We start from the raw sequence: 26,585 nt of genomic DNA on the forward strand, positions 1-26,585 counted from the left end.
AGGACCTCCAATTAGAGGCAGCTGGTTGTCGTTGTCTCTAATTGGAGGCCATATTTAGTTGAGGTTTGTTTCACTTGTGTTTTGTGGGTGGTTATTTTCTGTACAGCCTGGGAGCCTTATGGGACTGCTTTTCGTCGTTTATTTAAGTGTTTTCTTTAAATAAATTAAGAAGATGAGCACTTTACACGCTGCGCCTTGGTCCCCTTTATACGACCCGTGTGACACCTGGAATGTTTTTCCTAAGATATTGATTATCAATGTCCAACGGGACGCCAGAGATAACAAAGCTGTTCACTTCATGTGTCTATAATTTTACAAGCCACAGTGCACGTACCTTTTGCTCTTTAGATACACACGATATCACATCAAATGCTGTTGGTCACATACACATGGTTAGCAGATGTTATTGCGAGTGTAGCGAAATGCTTGTTCTTCTAGTTCTGACAGTGTACCAATATCTAACAGGTAATATCTAACAAATACCTAATTCACACAAATCTAAGTAAAGGAATGGAATAAGAATCTATAAATATATGGAGGAGCAATGTCACAGCAGCATAGGCTAAGATGCAATGGATAGTATAGAATACAGTATATACATATGAGATGAGTAATGCAAGGTATGTACACATATTAAACTGACAACATCTACTTTGACTGCATCCACTTTTCCCAACGCCTTCTACACCATCCTTGTGACTTCAAAAGAGTTTCCCAAATAAACACCTTTATCCAAAAAACGTACTCCAACAAGCAACGATTCAACACTCATTTTCCACAACAATTGTTGCCCTTTTTGTTCAATTCTTGGACTTCACTGTTGTCCACCCATCCTTCTCACTAATGGTACTCAATGCACTTTCATCTTCAAACAACACTTCTGCTGTCTCAACTTTGATTCTGGGCAGACAGCCAATGTTGTGAATTGTCAGGAGGAGGTTGATAATAATGACACCCAACCAGAATTCAGACTCTGCGTGTTCTGAGTTGAACTATTTTTGCCTGGTAACACTCTCTCATTGGCTATAAATGACTAGTTACAGGGGAAACGAAACTTAACTCGGAATGTACATGTAACTGCCAAAATAAAAGAAACACTTGTGTAAACTGATGGTTCTGTCAGCTCTGTTATGTTGTGGGGTGCATTTTCCTGGCATGGTTTAGGTCCACTCAACCACTTAGAGACCAAGGTAAACACCAGTAAATACACAGCCTTTCTGAGTGATCACCTTCAACCTGTGGTGAATAATGTCTATCCTGATGGGAGTGGTCTCTTCCAGGATGACAATGCCCCCATCCACAGGGCATGAGAGGTCACTGAATGGTTTTATGAGCATGAAAACTGTAAACCATATGCCATGGCTGTCTCAGTCACCAGATCTCAACCCAATTGAACACTTCAGGGAGATTCTGGATCAAAACCTGAGAGAGCGTTTTCCACCACCATCAAACAAACACCAAATTATGGAATTTCTCATGGAAGAATGGTGTCGCATCCCTCCAATAGAGTTCTAGACACTTGTAGAATCTATGCGCATTGAAGCAGTTCTGGCATTTCGTGGTCGGCCAACGCCCTATTAAGACACATTATGTTGGTGTTTCCTTTATTTTGGCAGTTACCTAAAAGGTCCAGCTAATAGCTTCACTAATAGTGAGTATTCAACTTAACTACCTTACTAATGAAATGACTTTCAATGATTACATTAGACGACCTAGGCAACTAATACCCTGAGTGCCAGTCTGTTTGTGCTATCATTACAACTCCTTGTCACTCATTGTCATGGCTTGATTGTGCTCTTTCCAACTCCATTGATCACTAACAGATCTGGGACCAGGCTAGGCAAATATAAAGTTACATTTAATAAAGCAATTTTTTGGCTGTTAAACAAAGAAAAATCATATACATTTTAACCTAAAGGTGTAAGACACATTTCATTTTACTGAGATGTGGGCTACCTTCTGATTCTGGGCAGACAGCAAAATTAAGTTGTAAGGAGGTTGATTTACAGCGACACCCTATCAGAATTCAGCCTCTGCCTGCCCTGAATTGAATTATTTTTGCCTAGCAACACTCTCTCATTGGCTAGAAATGACTAGTTACAGGGAAAACGAAACCTAACTCTGAATAACGGATCTCACAGTCACAGCAGAGGACAACAATTGACAGATCAGTACAACTGCACTAAAAGTGAGTATTCAACATAACTACCTTACTAATTAAATGTATAACATTAAACCGTTTTTTTTAAACAACTATAGCACAGCATTAAGTAAACATTTAATTGATACCAGGTCTGTTGACGTTATTGCGTGCCAAACAATGACATCACCAGACATGTCAACTAACAGCTAACACACCTGACTCCAATAATCAACTAATGATGGTCTTCAGTTTAGAATGCAATTAGTTGAATCAGGTGTTTTAGCTACAGGGTTGGGGGAAAAGTGTGATACGAATCAAGCCCCCGAGGCCTGGAGTTGCCCATCCCTTGTGTTCAGGAACTGGTCTTAACACTTAGCAGAAATGTTTGAATTATAGCCATGTTTAGAACGCAATTAAATCTTGATACGCTTTATTAGTACATTATGTTGACCTGAGAAGAGAATGTACTGTGTTTATCGACAGGTATACCAGATATCATTACTCTTTTTTTTATAGTTTAGATTTTTGAAAAGTCAAATTGCTGAGAAAAAAAAAATCGAATTAAGTGACAAACAGAGGTAAAGACAGTTTCAAGTTGGATAGTCGACGGATATTCCTGCTTTCAAACCACTTGAGCCACAGACTCCAAATAAGTGTCATGATGTTGGAAATATTGCACACAACCTTGCACAGGTCTTATTTTCACGATTTGGACATTAATTCACTTTCCAACGCTAATAAACATGTGGAAATGTGAGCAGCATTTTGTATTCCTAGTTGAATTAGTTAGGGAGCGTAAACAACCTTTTTTACATTCGAATTTCAATAGCTCCTTGGTCATGTGACCTACTTGACTCAAACAATGTTCAGAATGTCCACTGACTACCCTTCTATATTGCACACCCTTTAGTTTGTCCATTTTAATCTCACAAGATTTTACATTAATTGTTCTAAATTAAAAATTTCAATAGCTCCTTGGTCATGTAACCTACTGACTTCAAACAAGGTTCAGAATGTCCACTGACTACCCTTCTATATTGCACACCCTTTAGTTTGTCCATTTTAATCTCAAGATTTTACATAAATTTTTCTAAATTTTAAATTTCAATAGCCACTTGGTCATGTAACTTACTGACTTCAAACAAGGTGCAGAATGTACACTGACTACCCTTCTATATTGCACACTCTTGTTTGTGTCCTGTAAAATCAAGCGGTGTAACGTACATTTTTCATAGTATTTTTTAACCGAAAGGTTGCTAGATTGAATCTCTGAGCTGACAAGGTAAAAATCTGTCATTCTGCCCCTGAGCAAGGTAGTTAACCCACTGTTCCCCGGGTGCCGAAGACGTGGATGTCGATTAAGGCAGCCCCCCGCACCTCTCTGATTCAGAGGGGTTGGGTTAAATGCAGAAGACACATTTCGGTTGAAGGCATTCAGTTGTACAACTGACTAGGTATCCCCCTTTCCCCAGCAGAGTAGAGGCACTTACCGAAGTTGCACACATAGGGAACATTTTTAGTAGCCTAGGGTCCGGGAAAATGTTGGCCTTTTATAAACGCATTTCATGCAATTCTACGTAATTTTACATGGCTGGAGACTTTGACAGAATCTTTTCTTAATACCGCACAAATGATCGAAATGGCAGGCCACATTGACACTGACAAACTAAGAATCTGAGATCAATAAAAACGACCATGTCTTGAATCCATCAATTGTCTAGGCCTAAATTAAGCACAGGTTGAAGGTGATCACTCAGAATGGTTGTGTATTTATTGGTGTTTACCTCTACAATATGAGCAGGGAATTATAGTCCTAAAAATGCTTTCCAGTTTCACTGCCAAAAGCCTATTTCTCTCTCTTTTGTAAAAATAATATTTGGAATTTGATCAAATATCTACAGCATAGTCTTTCTTCTCTTTTCAGCGGGAGCCATTTGCTTTCCAACCTGTGTTTTCCCTCGAATGTATTTGAAATATTGCGAAAGGCCTTTTTTGTTTGTGTGCTGTTTTTCCACTGACAGATTTACAGTGCGTTCCTGTCTGTAGACTATTCCTTGTTATTGGGCAACAATCCACAGCTATTGATCCCTTGTGGCTAAATGATAGGCCTTCTCATGGTGTAGTAGGCTATTCGAACAGACAGCAGTAATTCTAGAACTTTGGAAAATGTATTTAAATGTATCAAGAGTGCTGCCGTTCGTTCAGAACCCTTCCGGTGACTATGATTCTATAAGCAACCCATAAACCCTGGCCGGCCCAACCCAAATCAACTCTTAGAATATCAGGCCGGAGAATTAACTAAAAGGCAACTCGAATGAACTTTGATAGCTTTTATTATGATTTTTACATTGCAAAAAGTAACAATTATTTTTCATGTCAGGAGAGGTACTGGATCTGGCCAAATAGGTTCCGGAACAAAACAGTCCAGAACAGAGAGGTGCCGGATCACTGCCTTCACTCTATGGTAAATCATTTTTATCCTGATGGGGAGTGGTCTCTTCCAGGATGACAATGCCCCCGTCCACAGGATACGAGTGGTCGCTGAATGATTTGATGAGCTTGATGTAAACCATATGCCATGAACGTCTCAGTCACCCGATCTCAACCCAATTGACCACTTATTGAAAATTCTGTATCTCTGCCTGAGAAGGCTTTTTCCACCATCATCAATCAAACACGGAATTTCTCACAGAAGAATGGTGTCACATCCCTCTAATAGAGTTCCAGACACTTTTTGAATCTATGCCAAGGAGCAGTTCTGGTGGTTGGTGGTGGCCCAGCGACCTATTAAGACACTTTATGTTGGTGTTTCCTTTAATTTGGCAGTTATCTGTAAGTTGCAGCACATAGCTTCCTTTTCACATTCACAACAGGGAACAACAATTAACAGATCCATGCAACCACGCTAACAGTTAGTATTCAACTTAACTACCCGAGTGCCAGTCTATTTTTGCTATCTTTCCAACTCCTTGTCACTCCTTGTCATGGCTTGATAATGATCAATAGAGTTGGAAAGAGAACAAACAGATCTGGGAACAGGCTAACCAACTGTATAGTTTTATTTTTTCCCTTTTTTTCCCTAGGAGGCATCTATGTGTCTGACACATTTCATTATACCCAGAGATGTGGCCTATCTTCTGATTCTGGGCAGACAGGCAGGGTTGAGTTTTGTCTTATCTGAGGTCAATTATTTCTCTCATTGAGAGAGAAAAACTTCAATTATTTGGAACCAAACCAACATTTGTTGTTGAAGTAGAAGTCCTGGGAGTGCATTCTGACGAAGAACAGCAAAGGTAATCCAATTTTTCTTATAGTAAATCTGAGTTTGGTGAGTACCAAACTTGGTGGGTGTCAAAATAGGTAGCCTGTGATGGCCGGGCTATCTACTCAGAATATTGCAAAATGTGCTTTCACCGAAAAGCTATTTTAAAATCGGACACCGCGATTGCATAAAGGAGTTCTGTATCTATAATTCTTAAAATAATTGTTATGTTTTTTGTGAACGTTTATTGTGAGTAATTTAGTAAATTCACTGGAAGTGTTCGGTGGAAATGCTAGTTCTGAACGTCACATGCTAATGTAAAAAGCTGGTTTTTGATATAAATATGAACTTGATTGAACAAAACATGCATGTATTGTATAACATAATGTCCTAGGAGTGTCATCTGATGAAGATCATCAAAGGTTAGTGCTGCATTTAGCTGTGGTTTTGTTTTTTGTGACATTATATGCTAGCTTGAAAAATGTGTGTCTGATTATTTCTGGCTGGGTACTCTCCTGACATAATCTAATGTTTTGCTTTCGTTGTAAAGCCTTTTTGAAATCGGACAGTGTGGTTAGATAAAGGAGAGTCTTGTCTTTAAAATGGTGTAAAATAGTCATATGTTTGAAAAATTGAAGTTTTGGGATTTTCGAGAAGTTTGTCTTTCGCACCACGCCCTATCATTGGATATTGGAGCGGTGTTCCGCTAGCGGAACGTCTAGATGTAAGTTAAACAGCTTGGAAAATTCCAGAAAAGGATGTCATGGCAGTAGAAGCTTCTGGTAGGCTAATTGACATCATTTGGAGGTGTACCTGTGGATGTATTTCAAGGCCTACCTTCAAATTCAGTACCTCTTTGCTTGACATCATGGGAAAATCAAAAGAAATCAGCCAAGACCTCAAGTCTCCATAAGTCAGGTTCATCCTTGGGAGCAATTTCCAAATGCCTGAAGGTACCACGTTTATCTGTACAAACAATAGTATGCAAGTATAAACACCATAGGACCACGCAGTCGTCATACCGCTCAGGAAGGAGACACATTCTGTCTCCTAGAAATGAACGTACTTTGGTGTGAAAAGTGCAAATCAATCCCAGAACAACAGCAAAGGACCTTGTGAAGATGCTTGAGGAAGTATCAAAAGTATCTATATCTACAGTGAAACGAGTCCTATATCGACATAACCTGAAAGGCTGCTCAGCAAAAGGAAAAAGCCACTGCTCCAAAACCGCCATAAAAAAGCCAGACTACGGTTTGCAAATGCACATGGGGACAAAGATCGTACTTTTTGGAGAAATGTCCTCTGGCCATAAAGACCATCGTTATGTTTGGAGGAAAAAGGGGGAGGCTTACAAGCCGAAGAACACCATCCCAACCGTGAAGCACGGGGGTGGCAGCATCATGTTGTGGGGGTGCTTTGCTGCAGGAGGGACTGGTACACTTCACAAAATAGATGGCATCATGAGGCAGGAAATTATGTGGATATATTGAAGCAACATCTCAAGACATCAGTCAGGAAGTTGGTCGCAAAGCTTGGTCGCAAATGGGTCTTCCAAATGGGCAATGACCCCAAGCATACTTCCAAAATTGTGGCAAAATGGCTTAAGGACAACAAAGTCAAGGCATTGGAGTGGCCATCACAAAGCCCTGACCTCAATTCCATAGACAATTTGTGGGCAAAACTGAAAAAGGAGGCCTACAAACCTGACTCAGTTACACCAGCTCTGTCAGGAGGAATGGGCCAAAATTCACCCAACTTATTGTGGGAAGCTTGTGGAAGGCTACCCAAAACGTTTGACCCAAGTTAAACAATTTAAAGGCAATGCTACCAAATACTAATTGAGTGTATGTAAACTTCTGACCTGCTGGGAATGTGATGAAAGAAATAATAGCTGAAATAAATAATTCTCTCTACTATTATTCTGACATTTCACATTCTTAAAATAAAGTGGTGATCCTAACTGACCTAAGACAGGGGATTTTTACTAGGATTAAATGTCAGGAATTGTGAAAAACTGAGTTTAAATGTATTTGGCTAAGGTTTATGTAAACTTCCGACTTCAACTGTACATATGGTTTAATATTGTATTACAATGAAAGGAGAATGATGTTTTTCACTTTTATCTGAAACATTTATCTTGTTTTATTGAATAGAAACTAGGACAAGATAGTGTAGCACAGGGCAGTGTCTATGATATTTACCTAAGAGAGTTCAAGGGTTAAGTAGCCTATAGTGCAGGGATCATCAGCTAGATTCAGCCACTGTCCGATAATCTTTTTCTGGAGCGGATGGTCGGGGGCCGGAACATAATTACAAATAATTTGTAGTCTGCAAATTGACTGAAAGAAGCCCAAACAAATATGTTTGACAATGCCTGGATAGGTATTTTACATATTGGCCAGAGGAGGCTGTTGGGAGGAGCTATAGGAGGATGGGCTTATTGTACTATCTCAAATGGAATCAATGGAATGGTACCAACACATCAAACAATGTTTGACGCCGTTCCATTGTTTCCATTCCAGCCGTTACTATGAGCCCGTCCTCCTATAGCTCCTCCCACGATATCAGCTAACCACACCATATGTTGTAGCAATCTGGTGCCCGACGGCACAGTTGATGACAAGGCACGCAACCATTGGTTGATGCATACGACGCCTGTGAAGGGAAACACAATCATACTTTTGCCCCAGCTAACACACCATACTCCAATAATCATTTAATAATTTAATCATGGTCTTCAGGTTTGAATGATTAGGTGTTTTAGCTCTAGGGCTGGAGGAAAATCAAGCCCCAGAGGACTGGAGTTGCCTATCCCTGGTGTACAGGAACTGGTTCATCTGGTCCCAACACGTAGCAGAATGTCAACTGTAGAATTATAAGCATGTTTAGGATGTACTTTGACACCCCCTATATGAGTACATTATGTTTTCCTGATATAGGCTATGTTGTTTGGGAATGTACTTTGTTGTACAACAGTTATAACACATATCATTACTCTTTTTATAGTTAAGATTGTTTGAAAGTCAAATAGCTGAGAAATAAATTGACTGTTGTTTTTTGTAATGAGGTCATCGTCTGTTTTTATGTTTTTGATGGAGCAGAGATGGAACGAGGAAGACGAAGGACTCTGTATTTTCTGTTCCTGTTTACACTCTGTCTGCAAGCCTTCCCTGGTCTATGCCAAGGTACACACACCCGTGCGCACACACATGCATGCACGTACACACACCAGGGCCATGTACAGACCTTTCAGGGGGCAGGTGCTCAAAATGGAAAAAGGGTGACATTCTGAAAAAACCAAAAGGCTGTAAATGTTAACATCTTTTAGCATAGGCCTATTTATTTCTGCAACACACTCAGTTCAGTGCCTCCTAAAGACATGATTGACATGGGGTAAAGGAGGTGGGCTATCAGCTGATCATTGATGACAGATGTTCATCTGCTAGTTAGTTTATTTATTATACTGATTGTAATTTACTTTTGTCTTTTCTTACCCTCTCTGCTCCTATCAGCCAATCAGACTGAATACGGATGATGATGTAGGCTAAATCAAGTATCATCAAGTGTTAAATAAATGTTATGCTGCTGTGGCAGTACTTTTGATATATAAACTAGGTAGCTAGCTACACACTCCATCGGTGACCGCTTCTCTCAAGCCATTCATGTTTGGATACTGGCCGTGCGCAAACTCCTTACTGGGCAGACTGGGAAACAAGTGTAACCAACAAACAGGGTGGGGAGTGGTGAACTTGACGACAACTTGCGAGCAGTGGGTTCTGAACAAGTACAACAACAAAAAATTGTGTGGGGGGGGGGGGAATTATACCACCACCCAAAAGGGTGCTTTAGAGACTGGAAGGACAAAGGGGCATGTGCTCTGCACGGTTAGAGACTGACACACACACACATTTCATTAGGTTTTCATCAAGACAATCACTATCAACTCAAGCACTTATTTGTTTTCACAGTTTCTGGGCAGCCCTCTGACCTCAGGATAGTTTTAGTAGGGAAGACTGGAGCAGGGAAGAGTGCAACAGGAAACACCATCCTGGGGAGAAAGGTGTTTAGAGAAGACCTCTCCCCTGAGTCTGTCACTGATCACTGTGAGAAACAGAGTGGAGTGGTGGATGGGAGGAAGACTGATGTCATCGACACCCCGGGGCTCTATGACACAACAATGTCTAAAGAAGAGATGAAAAGTGAGATAGAAAAGGCCATCTACATGTCAGTCCCAGGACCCCACGCCTTCCTGCTGGTGATCAGACTGGGGAGGTTCACAGAGGAGGAGAGGAACACTGTGAAGTGGATCCAGGAGAACTTTGGAGAAGAAGCCTCAAAGTACACCATCATTCTGTTCACCGGTGGAGACCAGCTGGAGGACAAATCAGTGGTGGAGTTTCTAAGTGAGAGTGAGGAGCTTATGAAACTCGTCAAGGTCTTTAAGGGCAGAAATCATGTCTTCAATAATAAAAACAAGAATGACTACACTCAGGTCCCAGAGCTGCTGAAGAAGATAGATGAGATGGTGATGAAGAATGGAGGACAACACTACACCAATGAGATGTACCAGGAAGTCCAGAGGAAGATCAAAGAAGAGGAGGAGAAGAGAGAACAGGAGGAGAGGGAGAAACAGGAGGAGGAGTTCAGAAAACTGGAAGAGAAGGTGAGAGAGGAGGAGAGGAAGAAACAGGAGATCAGGAAACAGGTAAAGGAGGTGAGAGAGGAGGAAAGGAAGAAACAGGAGCAGATGAAGAAGTCAAAGGACCTATGGGGAAAAGTTGTTGGATTGTTAGCAACTGTTGCCACAGCGGTGGTAGCAGGACCAGCAGCAATTCCAGTTGGAATTGCTGTAGTTGTAAAAGAGGTAGCTGAAGATGTAGTTGAACATTTACAAAATTCTCAGTAAGTAAAGATGAGGAAGAGGTGGCAGTGTGAAGTACCACTCTCTTCCTCATCTTAATGTCAAGTAGTAGCAGTAGAATATATTAATACTGTACAATGACAACCATCAGGGATTGTTCAACACTTTCTAATATGATCAGTTATTTAACAAGTAATTACTACCCTCCCTCCCTAGTCTGTGTTCTACCTCAACCCTCCCTCCCTGGTTTGTGAACTCCATTTATCCTCCTTCTCTGGTCTGTGTACTCCCTCTACCCTCCCTAGTCTGTGTACTCCCTCTATCCTCCCTCCCTTCCTCCCTGGTCTGTGTACTCCCTCTACCCTCCCTCCCTGGTCTGTGTACTCCCTCTATCCTCCCTCCCTGGTCTGTGTTCTCCCTCTACCCTCCCTCCCTGGTCTGTGTACTCCCTCTATCCTCCCTCCCTGATCTGTGTTCTCTCTCTAGCCTCTCTCGACCCTCCCTCCCTGGTCTGTGTTCTCCCTCTACCCTCCCTCCCTGGTCTGTGTACTCCCTCTATCCTCCCTCCCTGATCTGTGTTCTCTCTCTAGCCTCTCTCGACCCTCCCTCCCTGGTCTGTGTTCTCCCTCTACCCTCCCTCCCTAGTCTGTGTACTCCCTCTATCCTCCCTCCCTTCCTCCCTGGTCTGTGTACTCCCTCTATCCTCCCTCCCTGGTCTGTGTACTCCCTCTATCCTCCCTCCCTGGTCTGTGTTCTCCCTCTACCCTCCCTCTACTCTCCCTCCCTGGTCTGTGTTCTCCCTCTACCCTCCCTCTACTCTCCCTCCCTGGTCTGTGTTCTCCCTCTACCCTCCCTCCCTGGTCTGTGTTCTCCCTCTACCCTCCCTCTACTCTCCCTCCCTGGTCTGTGTTCTCCCTCTACCCTCCCTCCCTGGTCTGTGTTCTCCCTCTACCCTCCCTCTACTCTCCCTCCCTGGTCTGTGTTCTCCCTCTACCCTCCCTCTACTCTCCCTTCCTGGTCTGTGTACTCCCTCTACCCTCCCTCTACTCTCCCTCCCTGGTCTGTGTTCTCCCTCTACCCTCCCTCTACTCTCCCTCCCTGGTCTGTGTTCTCCCTCTACCCTCCCTCCCTGGTCTGTGTACTCCCTCTACCCTCTCTCTACTCTCCCTCCCTGGTCTGTGTTCTCCCTCTAGCCTCCCTCCCTGGTCTGTGTACTCCCTCTACCCTCTCTCTATCCTCCCTCCCTGGTCTGTGTTCTCCCTCTACCCTCCCTCCCTGGTCTTTGTACTCCCTCTATCCTCACTCCCTGGTCTTTGTACTCCCTCTATCCTCACTCCCTGATCTGTGTTCTCCCTCTATCCTCACTCCCTGATCTGTGTTCTCCCTCTATCCTCACTCCCTGATCTGTGTTCTCCCTCTACCCTCTCTCTCCCTTCCTGGTCTGTGTACTCCCTCTACCCTCCCTCCCTGGTCTGTGTTCTCCCTCTACCCTCCCTCCCTGGTCTGTGTTCTCCCTCTACCCTCCCTCTACTCTCCCTCCCTGGTCTGTGTTCTCCCTCTACCCTCCCTCTACTCTCCCTCCCTGGTCTGTGTTCTCCCTCTATCCTCCCTCCCTGGTCTGTGTTCTCCCTCTATCCTCCCTCCCTGGTCTATGTTCTCTCTCTACCCTCCCTCCCTGGTCTGTGTACTCCCTTTACCCTCCCTCCCTGGTCTGTGTTCTCCCTCCATCCTCCCTCCCTGGTCTGTGTTCTCCCTCCATCCTCCCTCCCTGGTCTATGTTCTCTCTCTACCCTCCCTCCCTGGTCTGTGTACCCTCTCCAGCCTCCCTCCCTGGTCTATGTTCTCCCTTTACCCTCCCTGCTCATCGCTAAGTAGGACAATTATTACTTCAACAATTACAATAAAATAACTTCTATATTATATCATTACATTTTTGTATGTTTAATCCAGTTTATAACATGACATCATTGAATACTTGTTTCTGATTGGCTTGAAGGGCATTCTAGAGTATCCATTATTTCCTGATAACACACTGTATATTTGCAAGGTAGAACTCAATGGCTATAGTTCATTCTTACATGTTCTATGTTTCAGCTGCTTTTGAAAGCAAAAGTCAAATTGAAAACATTATTGGCATTGTTGAATTCAATTTTCATACTACTGTAGTTGCTACCAGGCAACTACAGTAGCTAGCTAATAAACTTGCTAGCAACTTCAGTGGATGTTGAACACATTTCTTCCTACAAATGAACACATTTCCAGCTGCAAATATGCTAAATTGTATCCATAGTATAAAAGGGATAATCATCTCTGGGCTCTCTAGGCGTTTTCTGAAAAGAATGCAACTCCGTGGAAGGTTAAGTTTCACTACGCTAGCACGTCGTAGAGCCCCGAGTTGATTATCATGGCTATCTGAAAATGTCTGAGCTGTTTATAAATTTACAGATTATCCATTATTTGTATTTTTTTTGTTTCATGTTTGTGCTGTATAATGTTTTGTGATTTGTCAATCTTTGATGAACATTTGATGGACAACCTTTGAGGACATTTGTGACCGGTTTCAGGAAACTAGGCGTATGTCGTGGGTCACTACTTCACAGGAGAGCCGTTGGAACCTAAACATTTATCAACATTTTTTAACCTGGTTGGTTAGCTACCTGCAGATTCATGTAGGGTAGTAACATCATGAGTTGTGATAATGGTTAATTGTTGACCTAGCTAGCTAGCTAATGTTAGCTGGCTGGCTCGCTAGCTAACGTTACGTGTATGACCTTATTATTCAGAGCTTTTTGCTTGGCTAGCTATAGCCTAATGTTAGCTAGCTAACATTGAACCTGCTTGGTTAGCTATCTGCAGATTCATGAAAGGGTAGTAACGTCATGAGTTGGGATTATGGTTCATTGTTTACCTAGCTACATGTCTTGAGGACCCCTTCGAGATAAAATCCCGTTAACGGGATTGGTTGGACAACAACCAGTGAGATCACACGGCGCGAAATGTAAAAAAAATTCTCAAAATTAAAAATCAAGTATTATACGGCATTTTATAAAAATACTCTACTCGTTAATCCAATCACATGGTCCGATTTCAAAAAGGCTTTACGGTGAAAGTAAAGCATTAGATTATTTTTCGGATAGCACATTAGCAAAAAAAAAAAGCAATTTTCCAAGCACGGATAGCCGTCACAAAACCAGATATACAGCTACAATTAAGCACTAACCTTTGACAATCTTCATCAGATGACACTCCTAGGACATCATGTTAGACAATACATGCATTTTTTTTGTTCGATCAAGTTCATATTTATATCCAAAAACCCAATTTTTACATTGGCGCATGACGCTCAGAAAATGTTTTCTCCCCATAACCCTCGGTGAATAGGCACATTCATTTACAGAAGAACTCATAAACGTTGACAATTTATAACAATTATTTAAAGAATTAGAGATAATCTACTCCTTTATGCAACCACTTTGTCAGATTTCAAAATAACTTTACGGAAAAAGCACATTGTTCAATATTCTGAGTACAGAACTAAGCCTTCAATGCTAAGCTATACAGTTCGCCTACAACCACGGCGTCGACAAATCTCTAAAAATATGTTCGAAATATTTTCTTACCTTTGCTGATCTTCGGCAGAATGCACTCGGAAGGGGTCGCACTTCCACAAGAAATGTTCATTTGTTCTGCAAAGTCCATAATTTATGTCCAAATACGTCCGTTTTGTTGACCCATCCAGAACACTTTACAATGCCATGTGGCGTGGACGCAAATCCATAGACGAAATGTTCAAAAGTTCCATTACCGTTTGTAGAAACATGTCAAACGATGTTTACAATCAATCCTTTAGGGTATTTTGTAACGTAAAATTGCGATAATTTTACAACCGGGTAATAGGTATTCATCCCAGAAGAAAAATAACGAACAGCGAAGTCACGTGCATGCGCGTCACGAGACACCTGTCCTCAGACTGGCCACTGATTGACTGAGCCATAATTTTCTGCCCGGTAACAGGTGACGGATGAAACCAGTTCCCAAAGATTGTTGACAGCCAATGGAAGAGTTAGGAGGTGCAACGTAAATCCTATGTCACTGTAGTTTTTCAAGGGATTCAAAAGAAAAACTACATTTCTAATTTCTCCCACTTCCTGATTCAATCCTTCTCAGGTTTTTGCCTGCCATATGAGTTCTGTTATACTCACAGACACCATTCAAACAGTTTTAGAACCTTCAGAGTGTTTTCTATCCAGATCTACTAATAATATGCATATTCTATTTTCTGGGCCAGAGTAGTAACCTGTTTAATTTGGGTATGTTTTTCATCCGGCCGTGAAAATACTGCCCCCTAGCCCCAAAAGACTCCACTATGCAAGTAAACTTTTCGGGTGCGTTTGTAAATTCAGTCTGGCAATCTACTCCGATTTCAGGGCACTCTCGTCTCAGTGTGCCAGAGAGAGCAAAATAACTTATGAATTTACAAACGCTCAACACCCATTGAATATGACCATTGTCGGCAAATAAGCGTAATTAAATTGTTGCCAGCAGCACAGTTACAGTCACCAACGCTCTCGATAATATGAAAACAGCCTAACCAGCTCTGCTAGGGTGAGTAAAATGGTCAGAGTGGGGTGTTCTCTCATTATGTGTCTGGAAGTAGTGTCACGATTCTCTGACACAGAACCCAGAAGCAGACCAGGACAAGGTGAGTAAAATGAAGGTGAGTATTTATTGGTAGTCTTGATGTGTAATTTGAGTGATCGAGGAGACGGAGCGGCAGCGGAGGTGCATTGATGAGAGTAAATGGGTTGATCCAATGAAGTCACTGTATCCACCGACAGCCAGGCAAGGGAGTTGAATGTGCCGGGAGAATGACTGTAGACAGAGTAAACGGGAGTGAGTAACCATTAACAAGCACAAAACAACAAAACTAGCTCAGGAAACATGAGGCTGATACGCTGGCACAACATACTGTTCATTGCTAACGATCCGGCAGGGAATGGATGTCAGCTCAGGGTTTAAGAAGAGGTGAAGATCAGGACCAGGTGTGCAGAAGGTTGATGAGATGCAGGTGCGGGTAATAAATAGATCTCCCGCCTAACCTCGTTGCCTGGCAACCAGACAGGGTGCGTTCAGGAACCTTAGACAACACTCAAACAAAAACAGTCATCTCAGCCAGAAACAGACTCAGGAAGCGGGATTCCTGACGAGTAGCTAGCCAATGTTAGCCAGTTAGCTTGCGTGCTTGACTGCAGTTGTGAGGTCAGAATGTTCGGATCAACCCTACTCATCGCCCAGAGCGTCCGGTGTGCGCTCTGAACTAGAAACACTCTGAATGTATGAATGTACAATCTGACAGCACAGTTGCCGTCACCACAGCTCAGAGATTTAACAATGCTCCTATGAAAGGTTCTAACAATGAACATAGCTTTTTGGGAAACCGGGCCCTGGTCTCTTTGACACAACGCTCGTTGAAAAGGCAATGAAGAGTGAGATGGATGTATAGACAAGCCAGGACATGTTGCTGCTGGTGATCAGACTGACAAGGTTCACAGACAAGGAGAGGAACACTGAAGTGGATCCAGGAGAACTTTGGAGAGGAATCCTCAAAATATACTATTCTAAAATTTCTCTTAATTTCTCACAATTACAAAATAAAATGTGAAGCAAAACCAATGGCTTGCATTGTAATTTTTACTTTTCATGTTTGGTTTACAGATTCAGGGCAGCCTTCAAAAATGATTATATTATTCACTGGTGAAGATCAGTTAAATGCTAATCAGTCGAAGGTTGTGGGAGAAAGCAATGAGCTTCAGGATCTTATAAACATCTGTGGATTTAGAAATCACTCTCTCAACAACCAGACAAAAGATCGCTCTCAGGTCACAGAGCTGCTGAGGAAGACAGAGCAGATGGTGGAGGGGACTGGAGGACAGTACTACACCAGTGAGATGATAGAAGAGATGGTGGAGGGGAATGGAGGACAGTACTACACCAGTGAGATGATAGAGGAGATGGAGGAGAGGACTGGAGGACAGTACTACAACAGTGAGATGGTAGAGGAGATGGTGGAGGGGAATGGAGGACAGTACTACACCAGTGAGATGATAGAGGAGACTGGAGGATAGTACTACAACAGTGAGATGGTAGAGGAGATGGTGGAGGGGACTGGAGGACAGTACTACAACAGTGAGATGGTAGAGGAGATGGTGGAGGGGACTGGAGGACAGTACTACAACAGTGAGATGGTAGAGGAGATGGTGGAGGGGAATGGAGGACAGTACTACACCAGTGAGATGGTAGAGGAGATGGTGGAGGGGAATGGAGGACAGTACTACACCAGTGAGATGGTAGAGGAGATGGTGGAGGGGAATGGAGGACAGTACTACACCAGTGAGATGATAGAGGAGACTGGAGGATAGTACTACAACAGTGAGATGGTAGAGGAGATGGTGGAGGGGACTGGAGGACAGTACTACAACAGTGAGATGGTAGAGGAGATGGTGGAGGGGACTGGAGGACAGTACTACACCAGTGAGATGATAGAGGAGATGGTGGAGGGGAATGGAGGACAGTACTACACCAGTGAGATGTATCAGGAAGCTCTGAGAGCCCAAGAACAGACAGACAGTTGGAGAAAGATTGCAAAGTTAGGGAAAGCCGTAGCAAAGGCAGGAACTTGTTTTTTAATCACTGGAACAGCAGAGCTTGTGTCACCAATTGAGTTGCCGACAACATCAGTAGCGATATAATTAGGTTAGGAAGCAGGATGCATTTCACTGATTATAACCACGGCCAATGACTTCTGATAGGGAGCGGAAAGCAACTAACGATTCATATTCGGACGAAGAATCAACATTTTTAGAAAATATCTACATACAAACAGCAGTGTAAACTTCTCTGTCACTTGTTTAGGTCAGACTGTCTTGTTTTTACACAAAATTATTTCTGAAGGAAAAACATGAAAATATATGCAAGCCATTGTGAGGAGTTTATAAATACAGAATGGTCCCTCTAGTGGTGACCTTGAACACAACACTCTCTGGTCTGATGGGTCCCTCTAGTGGTGACCTTGAACCCAACACTCTGGTCTGATGGGTCCCTCTAGTGGTGACCTTGAACACAACACTCTCTGGTCTTATGGATCCCTCTAGTGGTGACCTTGAACACAAAACTAAATAAGAAGGCCAGTGTTTCTCAACCTTTTTCGTTTACTGTACCACGGCGAAAGCATAAAGTTAGATTATGTTAGGACAGGTACAACACAAGAAAAACCACACAGCCATTTTCCAAGCAGGAGAGGGGTCACAAAAACCATAAATTCAGCTAAAATTATGCACTAACCTTTGACGATCTTCATCAGATGACACACCTAGGACTTAAATGTTAGACAATACATGTATGTTTTGTTCGATAAATTTCATATTTATATCCAAAAACAGCATTTTACATTGGTGCGTGACGTTCAGAAAATATTTTGCCACCAAAACTTCCAGTGAATCAGCACAACAATTTACAAAAATACTCATCGTAAATGTTGATAAAATATTAAACTGTTAATCAAAGAATTGTAGATGAACATCTCCTTTATGCAACCGCTGTGACAGATTTCAAAAAAGCTTCACGAGGAAAGCACACTTTGCAATAATCCGAGTACTGTGCTCAGAAAAAGACGTCAAGCAATACAGATACCTGCCATTTTGGAGTCATCTAAAATCATAAATAGCATTAGAAATATTCACTTACCTTTGATGATCGTCATCAGAAGGCACTTCCAGGAATCCCAGGTCCACAATAAATGTTGTTTTGTTCGATAAAGTCCATAATTTATGTCCAAATAGCTCCTTGTTGTTAGCGCGTTCAGTAAGCTACTCCAAAAATGTAGGAAGCAAGGCCAAAATGTCACGACGAAAAGTCAAAGAAAGTTCTATTTACGTTCGTTGAAACATGTCAAACGTTGTATAGCATCAATCTTTAGTGCCTTTTTCACTTAGAACTTAAATAATATTCCAACCGGATGTTTCCAATGTCTTGAAAAACGTTTTGGAACACAGCTAACTTTCACATGAACGCACGCCATTGAAGTCATGTCCTTTCCTGAGTCAACAACTTACAACTTCCTTTGTTCGCTCTGTGTTCACCATAGAAGCCTCAAACAACTTTCTAAAGACTGTTGACATCTAGTGGAAGCCTTAGGAAGTGCAAAATGAACCCTAAGTCACTGTGTGTTGGACAGGCAATGACTTAAAAAGACTACATGCATCAGATTTCCCACTTCCTGGTTGTATTTTTCTCAGGTTTTTGCCTGCCATACGAGTTCTATACTAATGATATGCATATTCTAGTTTCTGGGCCAGAGTAGTAACCAGATTAATTTGGGCATGTTTTTCCTCCGGCCGTGAAAATACTGCCCCCTAGCCCAGACAGGTTAATTTTACTCAGAGATGTGGGCTACCTTCTGATTCTGGGCAGACAGCCGAAGTTAAGTTGTCAGGAGGTTGATTACAGCGACACCCAATCAGAATTCAGCCTCTGCCTGTCATGAATTGAATTATTTTTGCCTAGCAACACTCTCATTGGCTAGAAATGACTAGTTACAAGGAAAACAAAACCTAACACTGAATAACGGATCTCACAGTCACAGCAGAGGACAACAATTAACAGATCAGTACAACTGCACTAAAAGTGAGTATTCCTTACTAATTAAATGTACAACAATCAGTTTAACAACTATAGCACAGCATTAAGTAAAGATTTAATTAATACCAGGTCTGTTGATCTTCATGCATAAATAGCCATGTTTAGAATGTAATTGGATTTTGATAGATCTTATGGAAACATTATGTTGACCTGAGAAGGGAATTTACTGTGTTTATCGATAGTTATACCACATAGCATTACTATTTTTAAAGTCAAATTTGCTGAGAAAAATTATAATTAAGTGATAATGTCCGACAAGCCGGTGTTATTGGCATGGGTGTTAGGTTTTCCAAATCGTGCCACAGTGCCAATATATCCTCCAAACACCAGCTTCGAGGGAATTATCACTTTTATAGAATGTGTTGGTAACACATTCAAATAATGATTGAAATATTTTCATAAAAAAAGTTATTTTCATGAATTTATTCATACTATTTCATCCTTCAACGAGATATAATCCCCACACATCTAGGATTACTACCTCTACAGCTATACCACATATCGTTACTCTTTATAGTTTAGATTGTTTGAAAGTCAAAAAGCTGAGAATAAATTCTCATTTAGTTTATCCTCATCTGTGAACTTTGGAACCAAAAGATGTGGACTTTGTTTATTTGTAAAGACGTCATCGTCTGTTACCATGTTTTTGATAGGCCACTGTAACAGAGATGGAATGAGGAAGAGACCCTGTTGCTGTTGACACTGTCTGCAAGCCTTCACTGGTCAATGCCAAGGTACAGTACACACACACACAGTTTTCTGTAGCCTTTTATCAAGACACTATCAACTCAAGCACTTCTTGTCTGTTTCCAGTTTCAGGGCAGCTCTCTGACCTGAGGATAGTTCTGGTGGGGAAGACTGGATCAGGGAAGAGTTCAACAGGAAACACCATCATTGGTAAAAAAAATGTTTAAAGTGGAGGCTTCTCCAGTGTCTTACTGCAACGTGTGAGAAACAGAGTGGAGTGGTGGATGGGAGGAAGATTGAGGTCATCAACACTATGACAAACAACTGTCTAAAGAAGAGATGAAAAAGTGAGATAGAAAAGGCCATCTACATGTCAGTCCCAGGACCCCACGCCTTCCTGCTGGTGATCAGACTGGGGAGGTTCACAGAGGAGGAGAGGAACACTGTGAAGTGGATCCAGGAGAACTTTGGAGAAGAAGCATCAAAGTACACCATCTTACTGTTCACACATGGAGATCAGTGGAGGAGTTTCTGAAACAGAGCCCAGAGCTACGGAGGCGTGTCACCAGCTGTGGGGTTACAGAGCTGCTGGAGAAGAGAGGAGGTGGAGGACAATGGAGGATAACACTACACCAGTGCTGCCTATGAAGAGGCTCAGAGAAAGATCAGAGAGGAGATTGTTTTACTGTAAACTGGCAGCGTACGGCAGTCTAGCCACAACAGGACTAGGGATATTTTATGCTTCTAGCCACCAGTATTGGTGGCAGCAGGTGTAGCTGCAGGCTTCAGCCAAGGGTTTGAATGCACTAAGGAGATGCTAGGCTTTTAAAACACCAAGGGTGCATTCAGTTGGTCTTAACGTAAATAAAATGTAACGTTTCACTACGTTTGGCAACGGTACTTACTGAATGATAACAGTTCTTTAAAAACTATTTACAATGTTATAGATATGCTAGCCGTGTGGCAGGATGGCCCTAGCAGGGTGTGAACGTGGAAAATGTTAACAAACTCCTGCTGCACTGTAGACAATCACCCTTTCATCACCTATAGTTACATTGTTCCTCAACTCAAATCATGACCGTTTATTTTAGTGGAGGTGTATGTATTTAGTGGGGATACAGAGTATATATTAAATGGTAGGTTATGTATTTAGTGGGGATACATAGCATGTATTAAATGGTAGTGTATGTTTTTGTGGGGTGGTTGTATTATGGGTAGTGGGTACTTGTCGTTGGTAATGGAGGACCAAAACGCAGCAGGTATTTGTAAACGCATCTTCTTTATTATATGGAAAGGCAAACCCAAAATAAACACGTATACAAAAGAAACACACCGACAATAAACAGTCCTGTAAGGCTTGACGCTATACACGGAACAATCTCCCACAAATACACAGACAAACATACCCAACTAATATAGGACTTCCAATCAAAGGCAACACCACACAGCTGCCTTCAATTGGAAGTCCACCCCAATTAACTCAACATAGAAACAGATTACCTAGACTAAACATAGAATTACATAAACAAGGAACGGTGCCCAAAAACCCCGGAATACATAAATCAAATGCCCTTTTAGAAAAAACACCACCCCGAACCACATAAACCAAATACCCTCTGCCACGTTCTGACCAAACTACAATAACAATTAATCCTTATACTGGCCAGGACGTGACAGTACTGGCTGTGTAGGGATATAAAACACCTGTTATTATGAATTCTCCTGTTTCCAGTTGTTTTACACATCCTGATACAGTCCTTGACATATATTTTCCAGATTGCATAGTTGCTTAAAAAAAATTGTTTACAGCAGGATTAATTTTTGTGTTAACTCGCAACTTAATCACAACAATTGCAGCACTTGTCTTTCTGTCTACAAAAGAATTCAGTGGAAATGTGTGTGTTCAGTCTGTGCTAAAGGCAATGTTCCCACCATTCTCCTCAGTGAATTTCATAAAAATGGTAAAACATTTAAAGTTGTCCTTTTTGAGATAAAACTATACTAAATATATACTGTAAAATACACTGTTTTGCAGTGAAGGTCTACAGTAGCCTCAACAGCATTCTGTAGGGTAGTACCATGGTGTAGCCAGAGGACAGCTAGCTTCCGTCCTCTGGCTACATTGACTTCAATACAAAACCTAGGAGGTTCATGGTTCGCACGGCCTTCCATAGACTTACAGTAATTATGACAACTTCCGGAGGATGTCCTCCAACCTGAGCTCTTGCAGTCTGAACTGACGTTGTCCACCCAATCAAAGGATCTGTCACAACTGTCGTGGAAGAGAGAATGGGACCAAGGCGCAGCGGGTTGCGTGCTCAACATATTTATTATAAAAAATGCAAACACCACGGGAAACCAATAAACAAACTAACGACAGGAACAGCGACGCAGGCTCAACAAAAGCAGTGCTCTCAAACAACTACCCACAACTGACAAACAAAACACACACCTATTTATAGGACTCCCAATCAGAGGCAACTAGAAACACCTGCCTCCAATTGAGAGTCCAGCACCCAACCTACACATAGAAAAACTACCCTAGAATATAACATAGAAATACAAACATAGACCAGTGACCAAAAACCCGTAATAAATAAACTACCCTCTGCCACGTCCTGACCAAACTACAATAAAATATCCTCTATACTGGTCAGGACGTGACAGGATCAGAGAATGAATCTAGTACTGAAAGCATAAGCTACAAGACATTTATCCTTTCTTGAATGAAAAGGTCATATTTTGCAATCTCCCAAAAGAAATGCGATCTCTATCTTGCGTTACAAACACTATGCTTGTGGGTTCAGTAGAGGGGCAAGATTTATGGCGCTGTCAGGGATTTCTTTGTCGGAGGATGATATGGCGAAATCATCATCGGAAAATGAGGACCAATATGCAGCAGAGTTGAGATGGTTTATTTTGAACTTTTAAAAAAATTCCAAAACGAACATACAAAATAACAAAAAAACGAACGCACGATACACTGACAGTCCTGTTAGGTTTACACACACTAAACACGGAACAATCTCCCACAAATACACAGACAAACACACCCAACTAATATAGGACTTCCAATCAAAGGCAACACCACACAGCTGCCTTCAATTGGAAGTCCACCCCAATTAACTTAACATAGAAACAGATCAACCAGACTACACATAGAAATACATCAACATAGACCATAACTCAAAACCCAGAAATAATAAATCAAACGCCCTCCTAACTAACACACCAACCTGCACCACATAAAACAAATACCCTCTGCCACGTCCTGACCAAACTAAAATGACAATTAACCCTTATACTGGCCAGGACGTGACAGGCGCAATAAAATACATCACAATGTTTACGGGGCATCACAGCTTGTCACTGGTTCTAGAGGATTAACTATTGGAGCTGTCCCGTGACTAATGCACACAAGTTTTAATGAGATGTGCCTTTCCACATTCTGGCTGTTCAGCAGGGGAGAATACCCACAACTCAGCTAGTTTTAATGAGATGCGCCTTTCCAGATTCTGGCTGTTCAGCAGGGGAGAATACCCACAACTCAGCTAGTTTTAATGAGATGCGCCTTTCCACATTCTGGCTGTTCAGCAGTGGAGAATACCCACAACTCAGCTAGTTTTAATGAGATGCGCCTTTCCACATTCTGGCTGTTCAGCAGTGGAGAATACCCACAACTCAGCTAGTTTTAATGAGATGCGCCTTTCCACATTCTGGCTGTTCAGCAGGGGAGAATACCCACAACTCAGCTAGTTTTAATGAGATGCGCCTTTCCACATTCTGGCTGTTCAGCAGTGGAGAATACCCACAACTCAGCTAGTTTTAATGAGATGCGCCTTTCCACATTCTGGCTGTTCAGCAGTGGAGAATACCCACAACTCAGCTAGTTTTAATGAGATGCGCCTTTCCACATTCTGGCTGTTCAACAGGGGAGAATACCCACAACTCAGCTAGTTTTAATGAGATGCGCCTTTCCACATTCTGGCTGTTCAGCAGGGGAGAATACCCACAACTCAGCTAGTTTTAATGAGATGCGCCTTTCCACATTCTGGCTGTTCAGCAGGGGAGAATACCCACAACTCAGCTAGTTGGCAGTGAAGATGTTAATCCCCTTTCATTCTACTGATGGGAGACCAGCTTCTCCTCTCTTGCTGCAACAAAATCTAAATATCGCAGCAGACTGGCTGTTGAAAACACCTTGAGTATGTCCCTCTCCTCCTTCCCTCCGATGTTTGACATTCTGCTGTTCAAGAGACAGGCACACCCATCTCATTGATTAGGTGAGTCAAACATATTTTACTGTTCTTTATAATTTATATATCGAAAGAATGAAAGATTGTTATTTGTTTATAAATATTTAGTTGTTGTTACATAGTTTTTATTGACAGCAGAGGTAAGGTGATTGTCACGTCCTGACCAGTAAAAGAGGTTGTTTGTTATTGTAGTTTGGTCAGGGCGTGGCAGGGGGTGTTTGTTTAGGGTGTTCAGTTTTTTGGGGGGTTAATGTTCTATGTTAGTGTATTTCTATGTTCGTTCTAGGTTTTCTATTTCTATGTCTAGTTTATTGGTTTGACCTTCAATTGAAGGCAGCTGTTTCTCGTTGCCTCTAATTGACGGTCCTATTTAATATGGGTGTTTTGTCTATGGGATTTGTGGGTAGTTGTTTCGTGTATAGCTGTATGCCTTACAGGACTGCTTGTTGTTGTTGTTGTTGTTGTTGTTGTTGTTGTTGTTGTTGTTGTTGTTGTTGTTGTTGTTTTCCTTCTTTCTGCCAATAAAAAAGAAGATGAGTATACACATTCCCGCTGCGCTTTGGTCCAATCCTTACGACGCCCGTGACAGTGATTGTGTATAATGATAACATTATTTTAATAACGACTGACTGACCGACCGACCGACCATGATGAAAGCACAGAGAAAGACATGAGAACAACACAGACAGACAGACAGACAGACACAGACAAACCGTGAAGGCATAATTCATTAATTTAGTGTAAAGAAAAAAAATACAATAAATAAAATGTTTTTTTAATGAAGAAAAAACGATTTTCAATAATGTATAACCAAGGCGGTCCCCAGAGGAAGAAGACCATGCTTTGCTGGTCCCTGGCACAAACTGGTTTAAGAATGGTTGTAGTAGTGGAACCTTTAGTAGGAGAATCATGGTGAATGATGACAAATGATCTTGCTAATTGCCTTTTTTTGTTTAACTCACATTGAACCTAGAGAAAATATCACAAAATATGAACATGTTCCATTTTCTATCTATTAGCTTTTCACAAAGATGATTTTAAAATGTTTGTTAATACATTTACAATAAACACAGAGAGAAAATGGAGGAAAGGTGGAGAGAGGTAGAAGACACAGGCGGTGTATCATGCAGGCGGTGTATCAGTCAAGTAAAGTATCTGTATATCTGTTCCATCCTGTGTGAATGAAAGACAGAGACCCAGCTCTGTAACAACAGCATGCAGACTTGTATGATTTAGATTTGAGAGAGAGCAGGATACCACAGGAATTTACCACGTTTTTATATACAGATTCTGAAGCAAAACACTCAGAATTCTGAATATCTTTGGGGACTGATCCTCCTGTCAGGATCAGCCCTTAGTCGTGGACGGAGGTTGTGTTGAGCCTGCTGGCGGCTGCCCGCCATTTTGCAGGAAGCCTAGTTGACAAGACATTTCTACTTTGTGTCTTGAATAATTTATATAATAATGATAATAATGTATTTTAAAAATCCTAATTTAGCAGTTAGCCATCCTTAACCCTCCTGTTGTGTTCGTTTCATGTTAATTCATGCTGTGTTCCCGGTCCAAAATGACCACCCCATTGTAACTGATTATAAATCCATAATAATACATTTATTATCACCTAATGTTGTGTTAGATCTTTTTATCACCTTAACTTCTTGTGAACATTACAAGTTTTGAACTTCTATTTGTTATTTATGGCCTGTAGGCCTCATTGACCTGAGCTCATACAACTCGTTTTTGAGAAAAAAAAATCATAATGTATGGATTATTTTGACTATAACAAATACTCAGATGAAACATATTGAGCTATTTATCACAGACTACTTTGTGTCAAGTTTAACAAGGACTATCTCCTCACCAGTTTCATGATCAAAGATGTGATTAAGAGCCTCACATACAGTATATTGTTTGCCACAGAATGAATTGTGAGCAAGGCCTCAAAAGATCTTTAAATACTAGAGCGGCGAGAAAAGTTCTATATATTATTGAAACAATGTTGCGGTTGTTTGTGAGAATGCCAACAGGTGTGGTTCCCGTGGGGGAAAGATTATATTGGGGAAAGGTTCCCGTGGTGTCCCGTCCTGACCAGTAAAAGGGGTTATTTGTTATTGTAGTTTGGTCAGGGCGTGGCAGGGGGTGTTTGTTTTGTGTGTTTTCGGGTTTTGTTCTATGTTATCTATTTCTATGTGGTTATCTAGTTTTCTATTTCTATGTTGGGGTTTTGGCAACGACCTCCAATTAGAGGCAGCTGGTTGTCGTTGCCTCTAATTGGAGTCCATATTTAAGTGGGTTAGTTTTCTCTTGTGTTTGTGGGTGGTTGTTTCCTGTTTAGTCTGTGTACCCGAAGGGACTGTTTCCTCGTTTGTTTTGTTTATATGTTTTTCCTTCAATAAAATAAGAAGATGATAAATATACCTGCTGCATTTTGGTCCACCTACAACGACGCTTGTTACACGTGGGTGTTGCAATGGAAGCCAAGAAGGGGAGTGAGGTGTGTGTGTGTGTGTGTGTTCAAACACACATGCATGTGGGGGTCTGGGAGATGAAGTGTATCCATCTGATTATGTGCCTGAACTCAATTTTATACACTAACTGTAGTCTCACTCATTCATTTCTAATGAATTTTTTTAATCAATCAGTTCAACTTTATTTCACATATACACTTTTATTATGTCT

The 26,585-nt window shown here is 41.6% G+C and overlaps 1 protein-coding gene and 1 pseudogene across 3 annotated transcripts; both read left to right on the plus strand.

Annotated features, from left to right (window-relative positions):
- The first annotated feature begins 2,073 nt into the window (after window positions 1–2,073).
- Window positions 2,074–12,483, plus strand: LOC106564242 (GTPase IMAP family member 7). Of its 2 annotated transcripts, XM_082958610.1 has the most exons (4): window positions 2,114–2,188; window positions 4,524–4,607; window positions 8,507–8,590; window positions 9,374–12,483. In XM_082958610.1, exons 3-4 carry the CDS (start codon window positions 8,509–8,511, stop codon window positions 10,309–10,311), a joined length of 1,020 nt encoding a protein of 339 aa, XP_082814736.1. In that variant the 5' UTR covers window positions 2,114–2,188; window positions 4,524–4,607; window positions 8,507–8,508; the 3' UTR covers window positions 10,312–12,483. The 2 variants fall into 2 exon arrangements, with proteins under 2 accessions (XP_013985765.1, XP_082814736.1); XM_014130290.3 differs by lacking the exon at window positions 4,524–4,607 and having other exon boundaries at window positions 2,074–2,188.
- A 4,217-nt stretch (window positions 12,484–16,700) lies between these two features.
- LOC106564247 (GTPase IMAP family member 9-like) lies at window positions 16,701–21,486 on the plus strand (annotated as a pseudogene). The gene is made up of 3 exons (XR_014379549.1): window positions 16,701–16,848; window positions 19,668–19,697; window positions 19,777–21,486. The product of XR_014379549.1 is annotated as a GTPase IMAP family member 9-like (transcript).
- The last annotated feature ends 5,099 nt before the right edge of the window (window positions 21,487–26,585 follow it).

Source organism: Salmo salar, chromosome 12 (assembly GCF_965601325.2).
Source record: "Salmo salar chromosome 12, fSalSal1, whole genome shotgun sequence".
Classification (NCBI taxonomy): domain Eukaryota; kingdom Metazoa; phylum Chordata; class Actinopteri; order Salmoniformes; family Salmonidae; genus Salmo; species Salmo salar.

What these genes read in the sequence shown, in the direction of transcription:
- LOC106564242 (XM_014130290.3), top strand. Translation starts at nt 8,509, where the DNA reads ATGGAACGAGGAAGACGAAGGACTCTGTATTTTCTGTTCCTGTTTACA. An exon ending in CTTCCCTGGTCTATGCCAAG is followed by an intron (nt 8,591 to 9,373) that starts GTACACACACCC and finishes TTGTTTTCACAG; the next exon opens with TTTCTGGGCAGCCCTCTGAC.